General features: G+C 41.1%; 1 protein-coding gene across 2 annotated transcripts in view; it reads right to left on the bottom strand.

The window, feature by feature from the left end:
* Positions 1-21,577, bottom strand: part of LOC115160620 (collagen alpha-1(XVIII) chain) — a 161,763-nt gene that overhangs the window by 31,678 nt on the left and 108,508 nt on the right. For both annotated transcript variants that reach the window (XM_029710826.1, XM_029710825.1), the window contains 3 exons: positions 6,139-6,260; positions 5,136-5,162; positions 3,473-3,679 (listed from right to left, as the gene is read on the bottom strand). In XM_029710826.1, coding sequence (XP_029566686.1) covers positions 3,473-3,679; positions 5,136-5,162; positions 6,139-6,260 — 356 coding nt within the window. The remainder of the gene's footprint in view (positions 1-3,472; positions 3,680-5,135; positions 5,163-6,138; positions 6,261-21,577) is intronic.

Below are 21,577 nucleotides of genomic sequence, written 5' to 3'. Positions count from 1 at the left end.
TTAACATCAGAAGCCTCCTCCCTAAGTTTGTTTTATTCACTGCTTTAGCACACTCCGCCAACCCTAATGTCCTAGCCGTGGCTGAATCCTGGCTTAGGAAGACCACCAAAAATTCTGACATTTCCATCCCCAACGACAACATTTTCTGCCACGATAGAACTGCCAAAGGGGGTGGAGTTGCAATCTACTGACAGAGAGTTCTGTCAAGCTATCCAGGTCCAAAACAGTTTGAGGTTCTACTTTTAAAAATCCACCTTTCCAGAAATAAGTCTCTCACTGTTGCTGCTTGTTATAGACCCCCCAGCTGTGCCCTGGACACCATATGTGAATGAATTGCCCCCCCCCCCCCATTTAGTTTGTATAGTTTGTACTGTCAGGTGACCTAAACTGGAATATGCTTAATTATCAAGGAACCTACCAGGTACAACACTAAATCCGTAAACATGGGCACCCTCATAGATATTATCCTGACCAACCTGCCCTCTAAATACACCTCTGCTGTCTTCAGGATCTCAATGATCACTGCCTCATTGCCTGCATCCGTAATGGGTCCGCGGTCAAACGAACATCCCTCATCACTGTCAAACACTCCCTAAAACACGACAACGAGCAGCCCTTTCTAATCGACCTGGCCCGGGTATCCTGGAAGGATATAGACCTCATTCCATCAGTAGAGGATGCCTGGTTATTCTTTAAAAGTGCTTTCCTCACCATCTTAAATAAGCACGCTCCATTCAAAAAATGTAGAACTAAGAACAGATATAGCCCTTGGTTCACTCCAGACTTGACCGCCCTTGACCAGCACAAAAACATCCTGTGGCGTACTGCATTGGCATCGAATAGCCCCCGCAATATGCAACTTTTCAGGGAAATTAAGAACCAATATACACAGGCAGTTAGGAAAGCAAAGGCTAGCTTTTTCAAACAGAAATTTGCATCCTGTAGCACAAACTCCAAAAAGTTCTGGGACACTGTAAAGTCCATGGAGAATAAGAGCACCTCATCCCAGCTGCCCACTGCACTGAGGCTAGGAAACACTGTCACCACCAATAAACCTACGATAATCGAGAATTTCTTTCCACCTGGCTACTCCTACCCGGCCAATAGCTCTGCACCCCCCACAGCAAGTTGTCCAAGCCTCCCCCATTTCTCCTTCACCCAAATCCATAAATCTGATGTTCTGAAAGACCTGAAAAATCTGGACCAGTACAAATCAGCTTGGTTAGACAATCTGGACCCTCTCTAAAATTATCCGCAATTGTTGCAACCCCTATTACTAGCCTGTTCAACCTCTCTTTCGTATCATCTGAGATCCCTAAAGATTGGAAATTTGCCGCGGTCATCCCCCTCTTCAAAGGGGGAGACACTCTAGACCCAAACTGTTACAGACCTATATCTTTCCTACCCTGCCTTTCTAAAGTCTTCGAAAGCCAAGTTAACAGACCACCGACCATTTTAAATCCCACCGTAACTTCTCCGATATACAATCTGGTTTCCGAGCTGGTCATGGGTGCACCTCAGCCAAGCTCAAGGTCCTAAACGATATCATAACCATCGATAAAAGACAATACTGTGCAGCCGTCTTCATCGACCTGGCCAAGGCTTCGACTGTCAATCACCACATTCTTATCGGCAGACTCAACAGCCTTGGTTTCTCAAATGACTGCCTCGACTGGTTCACCAACTACTTCTCTGACAGAGTTCAGTGTGTCAAATCGGAGGGCCTGTTGTCCGGACCTCTGGCAGTCTATATGGGGGTGCCACAGGGTTCAATTCTCGGGCCGACTCTTTTCTCTGTATACATCAATGATGTCGCTCTTGCTACTGGTGATTCTCTGATCCACCTCTACGCAGACGACACCATTCTGTATACTTCTGGCCCTTCTTTGGACATTGTGTTAACTAACCTCCAAACAAGCTTCAATGCCATACAACACTCCTTCCGTGGCCTCCAACTGCTCTTAAATGCAAGTACAACTAAATGCATGCTCTTGAACCGATCGCTGCCTGCACCCGCCCGCCCGTCTACCGTCACTACTCTGGACGGTTCTGACTTAGAATATGTGGACAACTACAAATACCTAGGTGTCTGGTTAGACTGTAAACTCTCCTTCCAGACTCACATTAAGCATCTCCAATCCAAAATTAAATCTAGAATCGGCTTCCTATTTTGCAACAAAGCCTCCTTCCCTCATGCTGCCAAGCAAACCCTCGTAAAACTGACTATCTTACCGATCCTTGACTTCGACGATGTCATTTACAAAATAGCCTCCAACACTCTACTCAGCAAATTGGATATAGTCTATCACAGTGCCATCCGTTTTGACACCAAAGCCCCATATACTTCCCACCCACCCGTAGCACACGCTCCTGCAGGTATATTTCATTGGTCATCCCCAAATCCAACTCCTCCTTTGGCCGCCTTCACTTCTAGTTCTCTGCTGCCAATGACTGGAACGAATTGCAAAAATCACTGAAGCTGGAGTCTTATATCTCCTTCACTAACTTTAAGCATCAGCTGTCAGAGCAGCTTACCGATCATTGCACCTGTACACAGCCCATCTGTAAATAGCTCACCCAACTACCTCATCCCCATATTGTTATTTATTTATTTTGCTTCTTTGCACCCCAGTATCTCTACTTGCACATTCATCTTTGGCACATCTATCACTCCAGTGTCTAATTGCTAAATTGTAATTATTTCGCCACTATTGCCTTACCTCCCTAATCTTACTACATTTGCACACACTGTATATAGATTTTTATATTGTGTTATTGACTGTACGTTTGTTTATCCCATGTGTAACTCTGTGTTGTTTGTGTCACACTGCTTTGCTTTATCTTAGCCAGGTCGCAGTTGTAAAGGAGAACTTGTTCTCAACTGGCCTACCTGGTTAAATAAAGGTGAAATATATATATATTTTTTAAATGACGGTGCCAGTGTAGTGTATCTGTGACCAACAGATGCATATCTGTATTCCCAGTCATGTGAAATCCATAGATTAGGGCCTAATGAATTTATGTCAATTGATTAATTTCCTTACGTGAACTGTAACTCAGTAAAATTGTTCCATGTTGCGTTTATATTTTTGTTCAGTGTATATTCTTTTTTTGTGGATCCCCCTCCAATGTTTAAGAATACGGATAGCAACAACAGCATAAACACACTTTTAGTTACATGGATATACATTTTTGCCAACACATGGCTAGCGTTTGTTTAACCAGCTAAACAGCTGCTATAATCTAATGTGGGTAGGTCAAAATAATGAAAAACTATGTACCAAATCTATAAAAATGTTGAGTACTTCTCCTTTCCATTATCATTCACCTGATGATAAAACAAGACAAGCAGACTTTTTTTGTGGGTCAAACATATGATGGGGGTCCCAGGGTCACCGGGGGTCGTTGGGTAATAAAAGATTGACCCCTGCTCTACTGGTATGGAGGTGGATGGGAACGGCAGCCAACTCACAGGCTCTCCGTCGGCTCCTGCGGGTCCCTCAGGGCCGGAGGCGCCAGCAGGCCCAGCTGGTCCTCTTGGACCCGCCACCGTCTGAACCACGGAGCCGTCGCCACGTGATACCACCTCTGCTGCTGGCCCTGGGAGGCCGGGTGGTCCGGGGGGACCAGCGGGGCCGGGGTCACCCTTCGAGCCGGGGTAGCCGAAGCCTGCTTTTCCCTACGGAGACAACAGGACAATCAAAAAGTTATACATCTATGTTGTTTCCAAAGAATACCGTCTTGGTATGGAGACAGAAAACCATTATGTTAGCTTCAGGAACAACTTTTAAGCTAAAACTGCATGTGTTGTACATAGCATGATGTGTATTATAATTCCTACATCATGCTACACATACCAGAGGTTGTGTAAATGTGACTTCCCCAAAAATTATGATAGTGGGAGTGACAATTTGTCTCAGTTCAGGTGGTGAATTAATTTCAACATATATGATGTGAAAAAAAGCCAATTTGCTTTCACGTTCAAGGTACAAAATGTAAAGTCAAAATGTTTTCATACCCCTTGACTTGTTCCACATTTTGTTGTGTTACAGCCTGAATTCAAAATGGATTATGTAGATGTTCTTTATGACTCATTTACAAACAATACCCCATAACGACAAAGTGCAAACATGTTTAGGAATTTTTGCTAATTTACATAAGTATTCACACCCCTGAGTCAATACATGTTAGAATCACCCTTTCAAGTAGATTTAAGTCAAAACTATAACTCGGCCACTCGGGAACATTCACTGTATTCTTGGTAAGCAACTCCAGTGTAGATTTGGCCTTGTGTTTTAGGTTATTGTCCTGCTGAAAGGTGAATTAATCTCCCAGTGTCTGGTAGAAAGCAGACTGAACTAGGATTTTGCTTGTGCTTAGCTCCACTCAGTTTCTTTTCTTATCCTGAAAAACTACCCAGTCCTTAAAGATGCACTATGCAGAAATGGCTCCGCCATTGGCCTCATAGTGAAATCCTTGAGCGCTTTCCTTCCTCTTCAGCAACTGAGTTAGGAAGGACGCCTTTATCTTTGTTGTGACTGGGTGTATAGATACACCATCCAAAGTGTAATTAATAACTTCACCATGCTTAAAAGGATATCAATGTCTGCTTTTTTCTTCTTATTTACCCATCTACCAACAGGTTCCGTTTTTTGCAAGGCATATGAAAACCTTCCTGGTAATTGTATGTGTGGGGTACAGAGATGAGGTAGTCCTAAAAACACTATTATTGCACACAGAGTCAATGCTAATTATTATATGACTAGTTAAGCACATTTTTACTCCTGAAACTTATTTATGCTTGCCAAACCAAAAGGGTTAAATACATATTGACTCAAGGCATTTCACCGTTTCCATTATGGAGTATTGTATGTAGGCCAGTGACAAAAATAAATCACAATTTAATCCATTTTAAATTCAGTCTATAACAACAAAATGTGGAAAAAGTCATGAGGTGTGAAAACTTTGATAGATAAATAGATAAAGACAGAATCCCAATCTCTGTCGAATGCTTGAGCAATATTTTGCAATGTTTCGACCTGAAGGTCTTCGTCCAGACAATAAATAATAAACTTGCAGAAGCATTGAAAAGTACTTGGACCACAACTTTACAAGAGTAGATCATTTGAACATACCTTCATTCCCTTTTCTCCAAGCACTCCCTGCAAGAAAAACCACACCCAAGAGAAAAGAACAAGTTAGCATCTGAGTATACCATACAATTCGTCGGGGCATGAACCCTACAAGGTGTCGAAAGCATTCCATAGGAATGCTGGCCCACGTTGACTCCAATGCCTTCCACAATTGTGTCAAGTTGGCTGGATGTCCTTTAGGTGGTGGACCATTCTTGATACACACAAGAAATTGTTGAGTGTGAAAAACCCAACATTGTTGCAGTTCTTGACACGCCTGGCACCTACTACCATACTCCGTATAAGGGCACTTAAATCTTTTGTCTTGCCCATACACCCTCTGAATGGCACATATACACAATCCATGTCTTAATCGTCTCAGTACTTAAAAATTCTTCTTTAACCTGTCTCCTCCCCTTCATCTACATTGAAGTGGATTGAACAAGTGACATCTGTAAGGGATCATAGCTTTCACCTGGTCAGTCTATGTCATTGAAAGAGCAGGTGTTCTTAATGTTTTGAATACTCAGTGTATTTGCAAATTACCATAAAATGTCAGTTTGTTTGAAAGCAATGACACGTATGGATGCAGCTTCGCCTGGGCCTGTATGAGTTATTTCAAAAAACATACTTCCACACTAGCAAGTGTTGGTACATTGAGCATTGAGAATAATTGCATAAGAAAGAATACATACAGTATATTCTGTATTCACTTCACTATCTGGATATTAAACTCAGGATCTAATGCACCTAGAGCATATTAAGCTTTTTGAGCTGCTGGTGGTGTATGAATGGTGCTGTATAAATAGACTTCAATAGTTGAACAGAAATTTAAAATGAATAGACATTTTGGGCTGTCACCTTGATCACACCATGATGTTTTTAGACCAACCATGTTGTTTCATGGAATTTTAACTACTTGATGTACTAACGTTGATATATAGACCAATGTTTAAATGTGTTGTCATGCATTTTAGTAGTTTAAGATTATTCTAAAAATCCGCACCTTCTCTCCACGTGCCCCTCCTCGTGTGCCTGACTCGGAACCAGAATCTCCCTTTGGACCAAGAGGACCTATGTCTCCTTTCGCTCCTTTGTCGCCCTTCTCTCCTCTAGATCCACCCTGGTCTGGAAAACAAAAGAAAGAAAGAAAAGAAAGAAAGAGAAAAGTTATAACCACCTGAATATAAACCTTGAAAAAAATATTAAATGCCTGTGCAGTTTCCTTCCTCTCCGGCAACTGAGTTAGGAAGGACGCCTGGATTTTTGTAGTGACTGGGTGTATTGATACAACATCCCAAAGTGTAATTAATAACTTTACCAAGCTCAAAGGGATATTCAATGCCTGTGTTTTTGCTTTACCTATCTACCAATAAGTACAATTGGAAAACCTCCCTGGTCTTTGTGGTTGAATCTGAGATAATTACAGATAATTGTATGTGTGGGGTACAGAGATGAGGTAGTTGTTTAAAAATCATGTTAAACACTATTATTGCACACAGAGTGAGTCCATGCAACTTATTATGGGACTTAAGCAAATGTTTACTCCTGAATGTATTTCGGCTTGCCATAACAAAGGGGTTAAATACTTTTCATATTCAATATATTTCTAAAAACTTTGATAAACAGTTACTCTTTGACATTATGGGATATTGTGTGTAGGCCAGTGACACAAAATCTAAAATTAATCCATTTTAAATTCAGGCTGTAACCAAACAAAATGAGTCAATGGGTGTGGATACTTTCTCTAGGCACTGTACAAGGACACTGTCTCCATCTAGTGGAGAACTTAAAACCTTCAACAAACAGCTTTGCAATATTCAGCTTGTCCCTACTGAGAGCGTGAACAAAGACTTGCCCAGTCTTTCAGTGTAAATCTCTAAGATTTTTGCACTACTGGACTGTACAATATATGCCCATTTTTCATTAAATTCTTCAAACTCTCAAATTGGTTGTTGATCATTGCCAGACAACCATTTAAGTCCTCACATAGATTTAAATCAAAACTGGAACTCGGCAACTCCGGTACATTCACTGTCTTCTTGGTAAACAACTCTAGTGTAGATTTGGCCTTGTGTTTTAGGCTAATTGTCCTGTTGAAAGGTGAATTAATCTCCCAGTGTCTGTGGAAAGCAGACTGAACCAGGTTTTCCTCAAGGATTTTTCCTGTGATTAGCTTCATTCCGTTAATTTTGTATCCTCAAAAACTCCCAGTCCTTAACGATTACAAGAGTACCCATAAATTTATGCAGCCACCACTATGCATGAAAATATGGAGAGTGGTACTCAGTAATGTGCTGTATTGATTTTCCCCAAACATACAGTCCATTCGGAAAGTATTCAGACCTCTTGACTTTTTCCATATATTGTTACGTTACAACCTTAAAACATTTTTTTTTTTTTTTGAATTTTTTGCACTTGGACAATATTTAGACCCTTTGCTGTGAGACTCGAATTTGAGCTCAGGTGCATCCTGTTTCCACTGATCATCCTTTAGATGTTTCCACAACTTGATTGGTCCATCTGTGGTAAATTAAATTGGACATGATTTGGAAAGGCACACACCTGTCGAAATAAGGTCCCACAGTTGACAGTGCATGTCAGAGCCAGGGGCGGAAATCCCGGGGGGGACGGGGGACACACGACCCCCCCATCCTGGGAAAAATATGATTTGTCCCCCCCAATATATCACTGAAACATAACTATGTAATTTAAACAATATTAATAATACGCAATGAAAGCAATTGTGCTGATTATAGACACTTAATAGCGCGTTTTTAAGTTTCAAAAGATTGCAACCCCCCCACCCTTTGCCTCACAATGGTTTGATCCACTGCCAGTTCCTTAGCTTGCTAGGTAACAGAGAGGTCGTATCTACTGTCTGAAAGGCACTCAATGCACGTAACTGACGTGAGGTTAATCCAGTCAATCGTGCACACACACTAGCTGAATATGCAGAGCTAGCGCGCAAATATGAACTATTAAGCTAGCTAGTACCTATTCCATTTATGTGGCGTCGTCAAAGATGGAATCAGCATGCAGATGATGTAAGTTAGTGCTTCAAAGTCCCTGTGATAAGGTTAGCAATAAACTGAAATCCAAACTGAACAGAACTACACTCTTCTACCATTGTCTTAAATATATTTAATGGTCTCGTTGCAAAAGCTAAATTGTCGCAAGTGAACTTTTATTAATTTATTTTATTTCACCTTTATTTAACCCGGGTAGCAAAGATTATAGCAAACACCACTGAAACTGAATTGGTGCTCGCTAGCTTTGCAAATTCAGCTATTGTTGGAAGCCAGCCAATATGAAACAAACTATTAAAATTACAAAAGGTTGCAGCATATGTTGTGTAAATGCTGAACTCATACAGCTGTCAACTCTTGTCATTTTAATCCGTTTCACATTTGCTAGCTACCTTTTAGATCGAAGCCCAAATAGAATGATTGAAGATGATAGAAGCCCATCTCCTACTGTAAATAACCTACACACTGTGTGTGTAGCCAGCCAGGTAGAAAAATGGCAGAAAAATATCAGAGTATTTTTCAATACACCAAAACGGATAGTAAGAACCCTAGTAGCCTAATATCTCAAAGACTAGTTGATAAAATGTTCATAAGAAAGAAATGAAATTCTAATGGAAATGTTTCACAATGATGTCATAAGGCAGAGCAGGCAACAGATGGCACACAGACAGCAGAGTTGGGGACAGACATGCAGGGACAGACTGGCAGAGACAGGGAGTCTCAGGTAAGTTTGTTGAGTCTTTGTTTGGCAACATTATGAAAGGTTCTCCATTTTTTTGACTTGTAAAATAGGAACATAATTGGAAAATGCCATGGATACCTCCACTCTCAACTTAAACTGGTGACTGAACTAAGATTTGTTAAAGGCAATGGTATTGCTGTTGTGATTAGTTGTGTAGTTTTGGGTACCGGTAGTTAGGAGTACGGCAAACACCTTATTTCTTTGGTTCATCAATATACATTTACCATATTACAATGTAGGCTATGTGTTACAGCACTACTTTTGGTGTCCCCCTCAGGAATTGCTCTTGAGAAAATTTCATGTAATTGTCCCCTCCAAAGTTGATATCAGATTTTCGCCCCTGGTCAGAGCAAAAACCCAGCCAATTGTCCGTAGAGCTCCGATATATGATTGAGTCGAGGCACAGATCTGGAAAAGGGTACCAAACAATGTCTGCAGCATTGAAGGCCCCCAAGAACACTGTGGCATCCATCATTATTAAATGGCCACCCTGCCAGACTGAGCAATCAGGGGAGAACGGCCTTGGTCAGGTAGGTGACCAAGAACCCGATGGTCACTCTGACAGAGCTCATCTGTGGAGATGGGAGAATCTTCCAGAAGGACAACCATCTCAGCAGCACTCCACCAATCAGGCCTTTGTGATAGTGGCAAGATGGAAGCCACTCCTCAGTAAAAGGCACATGATAGCATATTTGGAGGTTGCCAAAAGGCACCTAAAGGACTCTGTGTGATGCCTACTTAGTGTTGGCACTAGTCTGTAATGCCCTGGTGCATGAGCAGATGGGCTCCCGCATTTTTCAGCATGTCTTTACAAAAATATAGATTTAGAGTTATATAATACCCTCCACAAAATAACCGTCACTCCAAATCAAAACTCCAAACCTACAACTTGATTTTGGACAAAATTACGTGGAAAGATTCCTACTACCAAAGATTCTTATTTCCAAGGACAACACAGCTAATGCTGTGGCAAACCAACAACCAGCAAAAGAAGTACAACAGAAACCTGAAAACACCTGAGTGAGTCATGTTTAGTCTGAAGCTACTTTTAAAGCCAAGAATAAATTACAATGATATATTTTACTTTATAAGGACTGAATGCTAAGTTAAGGCTACCAAGCTTGCTAGGACAGAACAGATCCGGCTGCAACTTCAACTAGCACTGAGGTGTGAAGTGAGAGACATCAAAGCCCTTGAGCCTAACAATGGCAGAAGAGTTTCACAGCCCCCCCCCCCCCACCCAAACATGTCGTAAAGGACCATTTCCCGAAACTGAAGAGAAAATAAATGGTGGACAGAGACTTGTTAGCTAGCTGGTATTTTCCTCAAGGAATCTGCCTCCCAACAAAAGTATCTCCCAAGCGGGTGTGACACCTAATCCCGTTGCCTGCTGCTTGGATTCCACCTGGCGATTTGTTCAACGTCTGCCATGGCCTGTCTCCCCGTCTGGTTCAGGTACCCCCCGCCACACTCCCCCCTATCTCCCGAGCTTTAGCTCGCCACACGCACTCACACACACCGCAGACTTTGGGCTGATCGGAATTTTAGGTAGGCTAACTTAACTTGTGAAGCTTATTATGTGATCTTACTCAAACACTTTAACTAGTATAGGCCTACTATTTATTTCAATCGCATACTTTTATAGCCTACTGGACTCAGAGCTACTCTCTCAAGTTATCTTGTTGGGGCGAGTGACTCTGAACTTACAATGGCTAACCCCAAGTCGTTATATTTTTTTATTCTGCTTTATGCTATTTGCTTCATGACTCCTGTGTGCTTTGTTAACTATGAACTTGCTTGTTTACCCAACCGTGGGACAAGCTGTTTGTTCCCACACTCGGGACTCTCTATTGGTTACACGGACTCTTGGCCTCCCATCCTATTCTAACCACCTCTCGCCGGCTTTGTATTCATGTTACCTGATGAAATTTATGTACAATATGATCTTATTGCCATCTGATGCACATTCAAATCTCATAGACAATGAACACTCCCTGTCCTCTGTCGTGCCCTGATTGTATTACTGCTGATGATATCTGGAAATGTTTATGTACACCCTGGCCCATCTACTGTTGCTAGCCCCAATTAAGAAAGAGTGTTTTGAACACTGATGTTAACCTTTCTGGTTATAACCTTTTTCGGCAAGACAGATCTTCCAAAGGTGGTGAAGTGGCAATCTTTACCAATGAACACCTTCAGTGCTCGGTTGTCTAAACAAAGTCTGTCCCCAAACAATTTGATTTTACAGCCTGTGTTCATAATGGCTGCTCAGTGAAATTACCTGTCCTGATTTGTTATAGACACTTGCTAGAAAACATTAATGAGCAAGCCTTCCTGCATGACTTGGCCTCTGTAAATTGGTATAGAATCAGCTTGATTCCCTCTGTCGAAGACACTTGGATCTTTAAAAAATATATATTTTCAGTGGTATTGTTAAAACATGCCCCCAAAAAGAAAATGAGAATTAAAAACAGGTTCAGCCCCTGGTTCGACCATGATCTGGCAGAGTTACGCCACCTCAATAATTCCATTTGGCGAAAGGCTCAGCACACACATACTCAGGCTGACTGGCTATCGTTCAGGCAAATGACAAGTAAGTGCACTCAGGCTATCCGGTAGGCCAAAGTTAGTCACTTTAAGGAGCAGTTCTGTCTATGTGGGTCTAACAACCAAGAAGTACTGGAAAATGGTTAAAGACCTAAAGAATAAACCCTCCTCCTCACAGCTGCCCATGTCCCTTAATGTTTATGATGTGGTTGTTACTGACAAGGAGCACATGGCTGAGCTCTTTAATAACCACTTCATTAAGTCAAGATTCCTATTTGACTCAGCCATGCATGATTGCCCGTCCAACATTTCCTCATCTCCCATCCCTTCTAATGCGACTAGTCCCGATGCTCGTCCCTCTTTCCCCCTGCCCTGCTACAAAGTTTCTCCCTGCAGGCGGTCACTGAGTCTGAGGTACTAAAGGAGCTCCTTAAACTTGACCCCAAAAAACCATCTGGGTCAGATGGTTTAGATCCTTTCTCTTCTTTAAGGTTGCAGCCCCATCATTGCCAAGCCTATCTCTGACCTTTTTAACCTGCCTCTCCTCTCTGGAGAGGTTCCCATTGCTTGGAAGGCAGCCTTTATTTAAAGGGGGATTTGTTCTTAACTGATTTGCCTAGTTAAATAATTGTATGAAATATATAACTTAATTTGACCGCACGCCTTGCGGGTTGATACCGTTCTCATTTACATTTTACTTTGTAAAAAGAAGCTGTTACAGGATTGTTTTCTTTATTGTAACTGTTACTAATCACATTTATTGTAAGAGAAACCAGAACATGCTAAGTGTTGCTGTAGGCCTTTAGAATAATGCAAAACATATCCTTGACTCTATCCAAGTTGATGAGCGGGAAACAAACAACGCAAGTCTGCCTGCACAGCCGGCCCATTGAGACTACACAAACTATCCCGAAACTAATTTCATACATAAGAGTTATCCTACAGACAAGATTAAATTGACAATCTGATGAGTGACAATATTAGGCCTACCAGTTGTCAAATTGTACATTAAGAGATGGGCGCATCTTGTAATTGAGAGATGCAGGGAAAGGGGCATCACTTTATCAAATAGTCCTTCAGAGTCACATGCAGGAAAAACATTTTGATTTATATATAGTATCAGAAAGAGCATACTCTGCAGTTTCTATGACACTTACCTTTGTCAAATAACTCTCAAAATTAAAGGAGGTGCAGCTCTATTTCCAAATGTCACTTTTTCCAAGAATATCTGTGATGTTCATGCATTCAGCACATGACCACTCGCGTGGCAGCATTGCTCTTGCTACTAAGCAAAAACTAGCAACATAATACATTTAAACTTAAAATATGCTATTCTGTCATAAATGGATGAATTGGCATTAGAAACCTGATAGAAATTGATAATGGCGCACGTGATTTCAATGAACCAAATGATAAGGAGGGTGAAGAGGGTGATTTAATTTCATTAATCTGAATGATGAGGGTGAAGAGGATGATTAAATTTAGAACAGTGTAATGATTACGAAGAATTGTGGCCGGTCTAATTATTTTATTATGAAAGGCTGGAAATGGTATATAATTGGAGATCCAAATCCGACACTGGGTACAGCATACAATGTTTGTAGTTCACAGTGGCAAGCCGAACCAAACGAATAGACGCATTGACAGCATTGCAAATGCAGCAGAATTTAGAGGAGTTGGATGCAGGATTGGATATTGAGCTTGAAATCGATGTTGCTGATGAAGAGTCTTCATCTGATTCTGATGTTGACTTCAAGCCTCCGCGTCCAATGCTTGAGCTTTGCCGCAGATAACCCGAACAGAGCTGACAGATGGTGATCCCAACTGCCACGGTGAGACAGGAGTCTGGGAGGGATGGCACGGTTTGGGTAGAAAAGAATGACGAGTTTATGTAACATGCAGATGTTGCAGCACATCAGAGATTGTACTGTTGCTCATGCGCACAGAAAAGGAAAGCGTATTTGGGACATGTCTATGGATAAACTCAAAGCATTTATTGCACCCTTGTATGTCTGCAGGGCATACGGCGGAGAAAGCATCGATGTGGAGTCATTTTGGTCTGATAGGTATTTTTTCAGAGAGACCATGCCATTCAATCGCTTCAGAGAGATTATGCGACAGGTGCACATGAAACAGCGATCATGAAAACTGTGTGCAGTGCAACTGAATTGTTTGTGGGGCTTGTTCACGCAAAGCCCCGAAGCTGTGTGATGACTGTGGACTTGCAGCATAAAGAGAAGACCAGATTGATTCATGCAGATCAAGAAATGTGTGGATGCTTGTAACTTTATCACTGAGAGCACAAAGCAAGCAAATTACATTGGATTAGAAATGGAGAGCTGGGTATTGATTGGGAAAATTTTTGACAAGGTTTGTTTCTGGCTGGCCATGTGCCCTCTTCTCTGGGGCACCAGGCACTGCCGTGAGTCACACCTTCTTAAGTTCAATGGCAGACGGAAGGGAGGGTGGTGCGGCAGGTGCCGCTTCTCCTACGAAAGCTGTTATTTTATCTAAAACATCAGGTGTACGCCGACCCCAGCTAAGTAACTCATGCAAAGATTTAAAGCGCAGTTATGTGTTTTATCTCCAGTACATTGCCATGATTGTCAGTTATGTAGCTGCTCTACTGATAATCTCAGTGCGTCCTTGCTGGGATGACACAATCAATCTACTGCCGGAGAATATCAACACCAAACACATTGGTTCACCGTTCCACGGGAGCGGACAGTACACAGCATACCATAATGTTCTGAATAATGGTCAAGTGTACCTCGCTCCCTATTCCACTGAACCGCTTAGGCGTAACAAACACAAGTCCAACATTTATCGGAAACTGTTGAACTACCTGTTCACTACCCTCCTGCTCTCCGGGGATGTGCAACTCAATCCTGAGCCTAACATCACCGAGCCAGCGATACTCACCACAGTGGAAAGCAGTGGATGGCCTCGTCCACTGATCGTCGCCGCTTCGGAAGTGCGGGAGTGTTATGGTCCCATGGTTTCACTCGACTCACCCGGCTCCAGGATGGAATTTGACTTTCAAACATACCCAAGTCGCTATATGCGATCCCTGACTCTGCTTCTGGTACGCAAGCTGTTTTAATTAGTTCCCCGCATCCAGTGCAAGCGGGAGGGATTGTTAATTGCGCTACCGAACTGCCCCTAATCAAAACGGCCTAAACCCAGCCGTCAGAAAACACAGAAAATGTAACTTTTTTCAATGTGTCAATCACTCCCAAGTCATCTGGGACCCACGAGCTAAGCCCAAGGGACTACTAGGGGGGCACTTGAACATTCGTAGTGTCATTCCAAAAAGTGATCAAATTCAACATCTTCTCACAGACTCTAACCTTGACTTCATCTGCCTTTCAGAGACATGGCTCCATAAAAACTCTCCATATGCTGCTTTGATTGTGCCTGGATACAATGTTTTCAGGAGAGACAGGATTGAAGGAAGAGGAGGGGGTCTGATGATTTACATTAAAGAACATATCCGATATAAATAAATTGAGTGGTCATGTGATAATGAACTAGAATGTATTGGCCTGAACGTTACACTGTCTCCCCAAATGTATTTTACCCTTATTGGAATGTATAGACCACCTTCCACCAAAAGTGTGTTTTTTGATCAGATAAATAACATGCTTAGAGAATGTGATTTTAGGAAAGAGGTCATCTTAATGGGTGATTTTAACATGAATTATGAAGACAAGTCTTGTAGGAAAACCCTCAAATGGATCACTAATACCTTTGACCTTACACAGCTAGTTAAAGGGCCAACCAGGGTGACTTGTTGCTCTAAAACACAGATTGATTTGGTGTTCAGTAATAAACCAGAGAGTGACTAAATCATTCAATGTGGTTACTGGGCTATCTGATCATAATCTGACACTTATAGCCAGAAAGCTTTCTAAGAACAGGTTTAACCTCTCTACTGTTAGAAAGCCGGATCAACTAAGAATTCCTAAGAGTGAATTAAATTATTTTGAAACTGCAATTATGGGAATTAACTGGAATGATCTCTTGTCCTATACAGATGTGGAAGCTGATAGTCTGGTTTTTCTATCCACAATCCAGACTACAATAAATGACTTCCTAAAGAAAATCAAATGCAAACCTGGCCAAAAGAGCACTCTTCCTTGACTAAATGGAGAAATCTGGAAATTGATGAAAGAACGAGATTATGCTCTAAAAAAAGCCCTAAAATACAAATTAGAGCATGACAGACGTAGGTTTACCATGTTGAGAAATAAGGTGATGAAAGAAATCAGACAGGCCAAGGCAAACTTTTTTATTAACATAATTGGTGAAGTAAAGGGAAATTCTAAATTGATCTGGGAGAATCTAAAAAAGTTAACACGGAAAGACCATAGTAACACTGCAAAAGACTAGAAATCATGGTGAATAACAATCTAACACAGGATGCAGTCGAAATAGCAATAGCCTTCAATTCCTACTTTATTGACTCTGTCAGGGTACTGACACAGAACCCCTCCACTGGTTTCTTGGGCTCAGTGCTAGTAAATGACGCTCAACCTGTCTTCATCATAAGGGAGGTTTCTGAGTCAAAGGTGAACAAGGTGATTAGCTCACTAAAGAACTCTAAAGCCAAAGATGTGTTTGGGCTGGACTCTACCTTTCTTAAAAACGACAAAGAGTCACTCATTGGCCCCATTACTAAGGTCACCAACACATCTATTGGTCTGGGGGTGTTTCCAAGGGTATGGAAGTCGGCCATAATAACGGCCATCTTTAAATCGGGTGACCCTGCTGACGTGAGTAACTACAGGCCCATTAGTATACTACCTGTGGTGTCGAAGGTTGTTGAAAAGTATGTAGCAGAACAACTGATTGCCCACCTCAACAACAGCCCCTTCACACTCCATGCAGTTTGGCTTCAGAGCGAAACACTCCACAGAAACGGCCAACTGCTTTCTTCTGGAAAATGTGAAGTCCAAGATGGACAAAGGGGCGTTGTTGGGGCTGTGTTTCTGGACATAAGGAAGGCTTTTGATACTGTTAACCATGAGATTCTCATCACAAAATTGTCCAAGTTCAACTTTTCCCCCGATGCCTTGAGATGGATGAAATCATACCTTGAAGGCAGAACTCAGTGTGTCAGAGTGAGCAATGAGCTGTCGCCCACTCTTAGCTATGATGTGGGCGTGCCCCAAGGGTCAATATTGGGGCCCCTCCTGTTCAGCCCGTACATTAATTATCTGCCTTCTGTCTGTACTGGGTCTGAAGTTCAAATGTATGCAGATGATACAGTGATATATGTGCATGCAAAGAGCAAACAACAAGCTGCACAAGAACTCACTACCTTAATGGTCCAGGTTACAAAGTGGCTCAGTGCATCTCAATGTGAAAAAAACTGTCTGCATGTTCTTCACAAAGAGGGCAACATATACTACTGAGCCAGATGTCTTTGTGTCAGGGGAGACGCTCCAGGTGGTATCTGATTTTAAGTACCTTGGCATCATACTTGATTCCAACCTCTCTTTTAAAAAGCAGGTGAAAAAGGTAATTCAAATAACCAAATTCAACCTAGCAAATTTCCGATTTATACAAAATTGTTTGACAACAGAGGTAGCAAAACTGTACTTCAAATCTATGATACTCCCCCACTTAACATACTGCTTGACTAGTTGGGCCCAAGCTTGCTGTACAACGTTAAAACCCATTCAGTCTGTCTACAAACAGGCTCTCAAAGTGCTTGATAGGAAGCCCAATAGCCATCATTACTGTTACATCCTCAGAAAGCATGAGCTCCTGGGTTGGGAAAATCTTGTGCAATACACCGACGCATGTCTTGTATTCAAGATCCTAAATGGCCTGGCTCCCCTTCCACTCAGTATTTTTGTTAAACAGAAAACCCAAACATATGGCAGCAGATCCACAAGGTCTGCCATGAAAGGTGACTGTATAGTTTCCTTAAGGAAAAGCACCTTTAGTAAATCCACTTTCTCTGTGAGAGCTTCCCATGTCTGGAATTCAATGCCATCAGACACACATAACTGCACCACCTATCACACTTTCACAAAAAACATGGCTAAACGTCAATCAGATTTGTGAACATAATCCCTAGCTGTGTATTGCCGCTTTCCATGTTGTCTGTAGCTTGTGAGGTGTGGAAACACTTGTTGCTTTTATGGATTTTGTCTTGTTGCTTTTTATACCATGTTGCTCTGTCTGTATGCTACATCTTACTTGTCCTATGTTGCTCTGTCTGTATGCTACGTCTTGCTTGTCATATGTTGCTCTACGTGTGCTCACTGCTCATTGGTTGTCTGTATTGTAATTGTTTTTAATAACCTGCCCAGGGACTGCGGTTGAAAAATAGCCGGCTGGCTAAAACCGGCACTTCTACTGAAACGTTAATGTACACTGTCCCTGTAAAAATAAATAAACTCAAACAAACTCATAAAGGCACGCATGAGGGCACAATACAGTGTCCAATACAATCAACAAATGACTTTTTATATCTTGTCATGAATATATTTCCACAAATATTTCTTTACGCAATTCATCCTTTACAATTGTTAATGCACTGGTGCTTTTGTTTAGGAATAGGGCAAATAATTTAACCTATGCACCTGGCTGGTTACATTATCATCTTTCTTGTTTCTACTTTGTCAAAAGAAGCTTTAACAGGACTTCATTAATTACTAGAACTCTACTACTAATCGAATCTACAAATAAAGTTTATCAAATGGATTACACTGAAATGTTTTTACGAAAATAGCCTACAGGCCTATGTTTTTTCTAGGATGTTGTAGAATAATACAAACAAATTCTTGACTATCCATACTGAACAAAAATAAAAAACAACATGTAAAGTGTTGGTCCCACATTTCAAGAACTGAAATAAAAGATCTCAGAAATGTTCCCTATGCACAAAAAGCTTATTTCTCTGAAATTGCATGCAGAAATATGATTATATTTCTGTTAATGAGCATTTCTCCTTTGCCAAGATAATTCATACACCTGACAGGTGTGGAATATCAAGAAGCTGATTAAACAGCATGAAAAGTACAATGAAAAGTACAATGAAAAGAATTTAACGTTAATTTCTCTACCATAAGCCACCTCCAACATCATTTTAGACAATTTGGCAGTACGTCCCACCGACCTCACAACCGCAGACCACGTGTAACCACGCCAGCCCAGGACCTCCACATCCAGCTTCTTCACCTGCGGGATCGTCTGAGACCAGCCACCCAGACAGCTGATGAAACTGAGTATTTCTGTCTGTAATAAAGCCATTTTGTGGGGAAAAACGTATTCTGATTGTCTGGGTCTGACTCCTAAGCCCACCCATGGCGGTGTCCCTGCCCAGTCATGTGAAATTCATGGATTAGGGCCTTATGAATTTATTTCAATTGACTGATTTCCTTATATGAACTGTAACTTAGTAAAATCTTTGAAATTATTGCATGTTGCGTTTATATTTTTGTTCAGTATAAACAAAAAATATATTTCCACTTATATTTCTTCATGCAATTAATCCTTTATAATAGTTGATGCACTATTCATCAAGCATTGGTGCTTATGTTTGTGCACCTTGAGGGTTGATATGTTACCTCTTATGTAGCAACATTTGAAAGTAAGTGTTTTTTACATTGGATAAAAGTAGAGACTCAGAGCTAGAAAATGGTATATCATACACTAGTTTAAGAGCAATGGGAAAGTAATTCTACTTTGAAAGTTGCTAAACTTTCAACCTCACCTTTGAGAAAATGGTCCTTGAATGTTTTGGAACACCTACTGGAGAGCTCTTCTTTGTCAACACTCATTCATCGTTCACACCCTCTTAAGCCTTAGCCCCACCCATCTCTTTAAAGATTCACTGTGAGGCCATTTGCTAAACAGAGTGATTAGGTTAGTAAACAACCAAAGATTTCAAGATTAAAAGAGGATAAAGTAGTAGCCTACAATAAGGAGAAACTTCAGGTAAAAATATAATATCTAGTCCTTGGCCTACATCCTATCCTGACTTTGGTGCAGGTCATGTTGTTCTTCACATTACCGTCTATCACATCACACTATATCAAATAAAAAAAGTTGATTTGTCACATGCACAGGATACAGAAGGTGTAAACAGTACAGTGAAATTGTTACTTACACAGTAGCAATATCAAAAAGAGAAAGTGTCCAGATACAAATATTTTATAATTATTAGATGACGCTTACCCAACACACTTGTCTAAATTGATAGGTCATGTGAAGGAAATGCTATAACCAACCCCCAGCCACATCTAGCTAAGTGGATGGGTCACTATTGTCTAGACATGTACACGTTCATGAAACACAGTAGATGGCTGTAATCGCCGCCAGACACACCTGGCTAACTTGATGGGTTATGTAATCATCTGGCAAAGGGTTTTGTTTAGACATGTAGTCTTTTGTCTAGACATGTAGATAAGCTAGCTCGCTAAACAATGAACCGCCATAATCCCAACTACTACCAACCAATACAAACATTGTCATAGCTGTAGTATGAATCTGCAGGTAGCTAAAGCTAACCAACCAGGTTCAATGTTAGTTAGCTATCATTAGTTTATAACTAAGAATGCAAAATATATTTCCCGATTTGAATAACATTACTACACAGATCATACACGTAACGTTAGCTAGCAAGTCAACAAGCTAACATTCGCTAGCTAGCTACCAGCACACTTTAACTTGCAATGAAAACAACTTTCTGACAAAATTAGAAACAAATTATAGATTGCAGTCTCCTTGTACATAGACTGCTTTCTAGGTAAGGGCACAAACATTTGGTAATTTTGGTGAATTATTAAAATCAGTCTGAAATAAAAACCTGCTTGCTCTCCATTTATCTGTATTTATTTTTTATTTGTACTCCAGGAGGATTAGCCAAGTGCTGGGCGTTTGAAAATGTTCTTGTTATAACAATTAATTTCTCAATCATACAACCTTCAAAAATGAATATCAATATTCAGGTGGTTTATGCCTAGTAGTTGAAGATCCTTGCCATCATCTTAATCTACATAGACACAATATACGATGTGTTTATGAGTTGTGAGTCCCCTTCCGCCATCTCTGCCTAGCATGTGCACAATACTAAAATGGCCTGGAGCATTTAATATCCAATGCTTATTCAAAACTGTCCACGAATGGCTGCAAAAATACATAGATACATACAATTCATTTTCAAAGACACAAGTAGGCATATTAGACACTGGCAAAATTGGAATAATAAAATACTAAGTTTGGGGAATAACAGAAGTGTTCTTTGTTAAGAATGAGAATTGTTCAACTCATCAGACTAAATAAACTAGGGGACTAATGCTGTTTTAAATTTACTTTAGGACATGTTGTCAAAAGGCTGCATTCTGCAAAAGGGATGGGAGTAACAGCAACCTCATTTTGTTGACATTGTACATAAAACTCAGCGGAGAACGTTCCCCCCTCCATTAAACTCCACTCTCGTCTTGAGGGGCGTTTCTTTAAAACGCGCATCCTATCACTAACATAATGAGACCAATCATATGCTTCAATGTGCCGTGGTTCACAGTGCTGGGGCAAGACAGGTTATGATAGAGGTTCCGCGGGTGTTGTTGCAGATGCAGATGCTCCTATTTCAAAACGATTTGGAGCACATTTGAAAAGTTAACGCACAATACAATGGACTTAAAAACAGTACTTTTCAATGCGTGAGATAGAGGTGTGGCGTGTGATTGTGATAAGAGGCTCAAATGCGTGTGTGTCTCAAGGCCAATGCGAGAGAGCTGGCAGCTCTGATGTTATGTAAAGAAACGCCTGGGAATGTGTTTATGATTTAACTTCAGGTTAATCTTCCTTGAAAATGGTTGCTCAAAGCTGCGCGCTCATAGTGGCTGTTGAAGTACCACAGTAGAGACAGAGCACTACCGAGTGCACACCGCACAGAGCATGTTGTGTGTTGGGCTTAAAAGGGTCCGTGCGAAAAAGTGTCCGTGCGGTGAAGAAATGGAGATGTGATTAACGCGTTAACTTTGACATCCCTAAATGTAATACTTGCTGGCAGTTACTTCCATGCCTACAAAACATCACATCCATTGTTCTGTAAAGCAATGTTATAAAGACATGGCTTAAAGTAAAAACACCTGTAGTATTTTAGT

The sequence above is a fragment of the Salmo trutta genome, chromosome 24 (genome assembly GCF_901001165.1).
Source record: "Salmo trutta chromosome 24, fSalTru1.1, whole genome shotgun sequence".
NCBI lineage: Eukaryota > Metazoa > Chordata > Actinopteri > Salmoniformes > Salmonidae > Salmo > Salmo trutta.
Note: the sequence above shows the minus strand (reverse complement) of the source record. Positions and strands in the feature narration are given on the sequence as shown.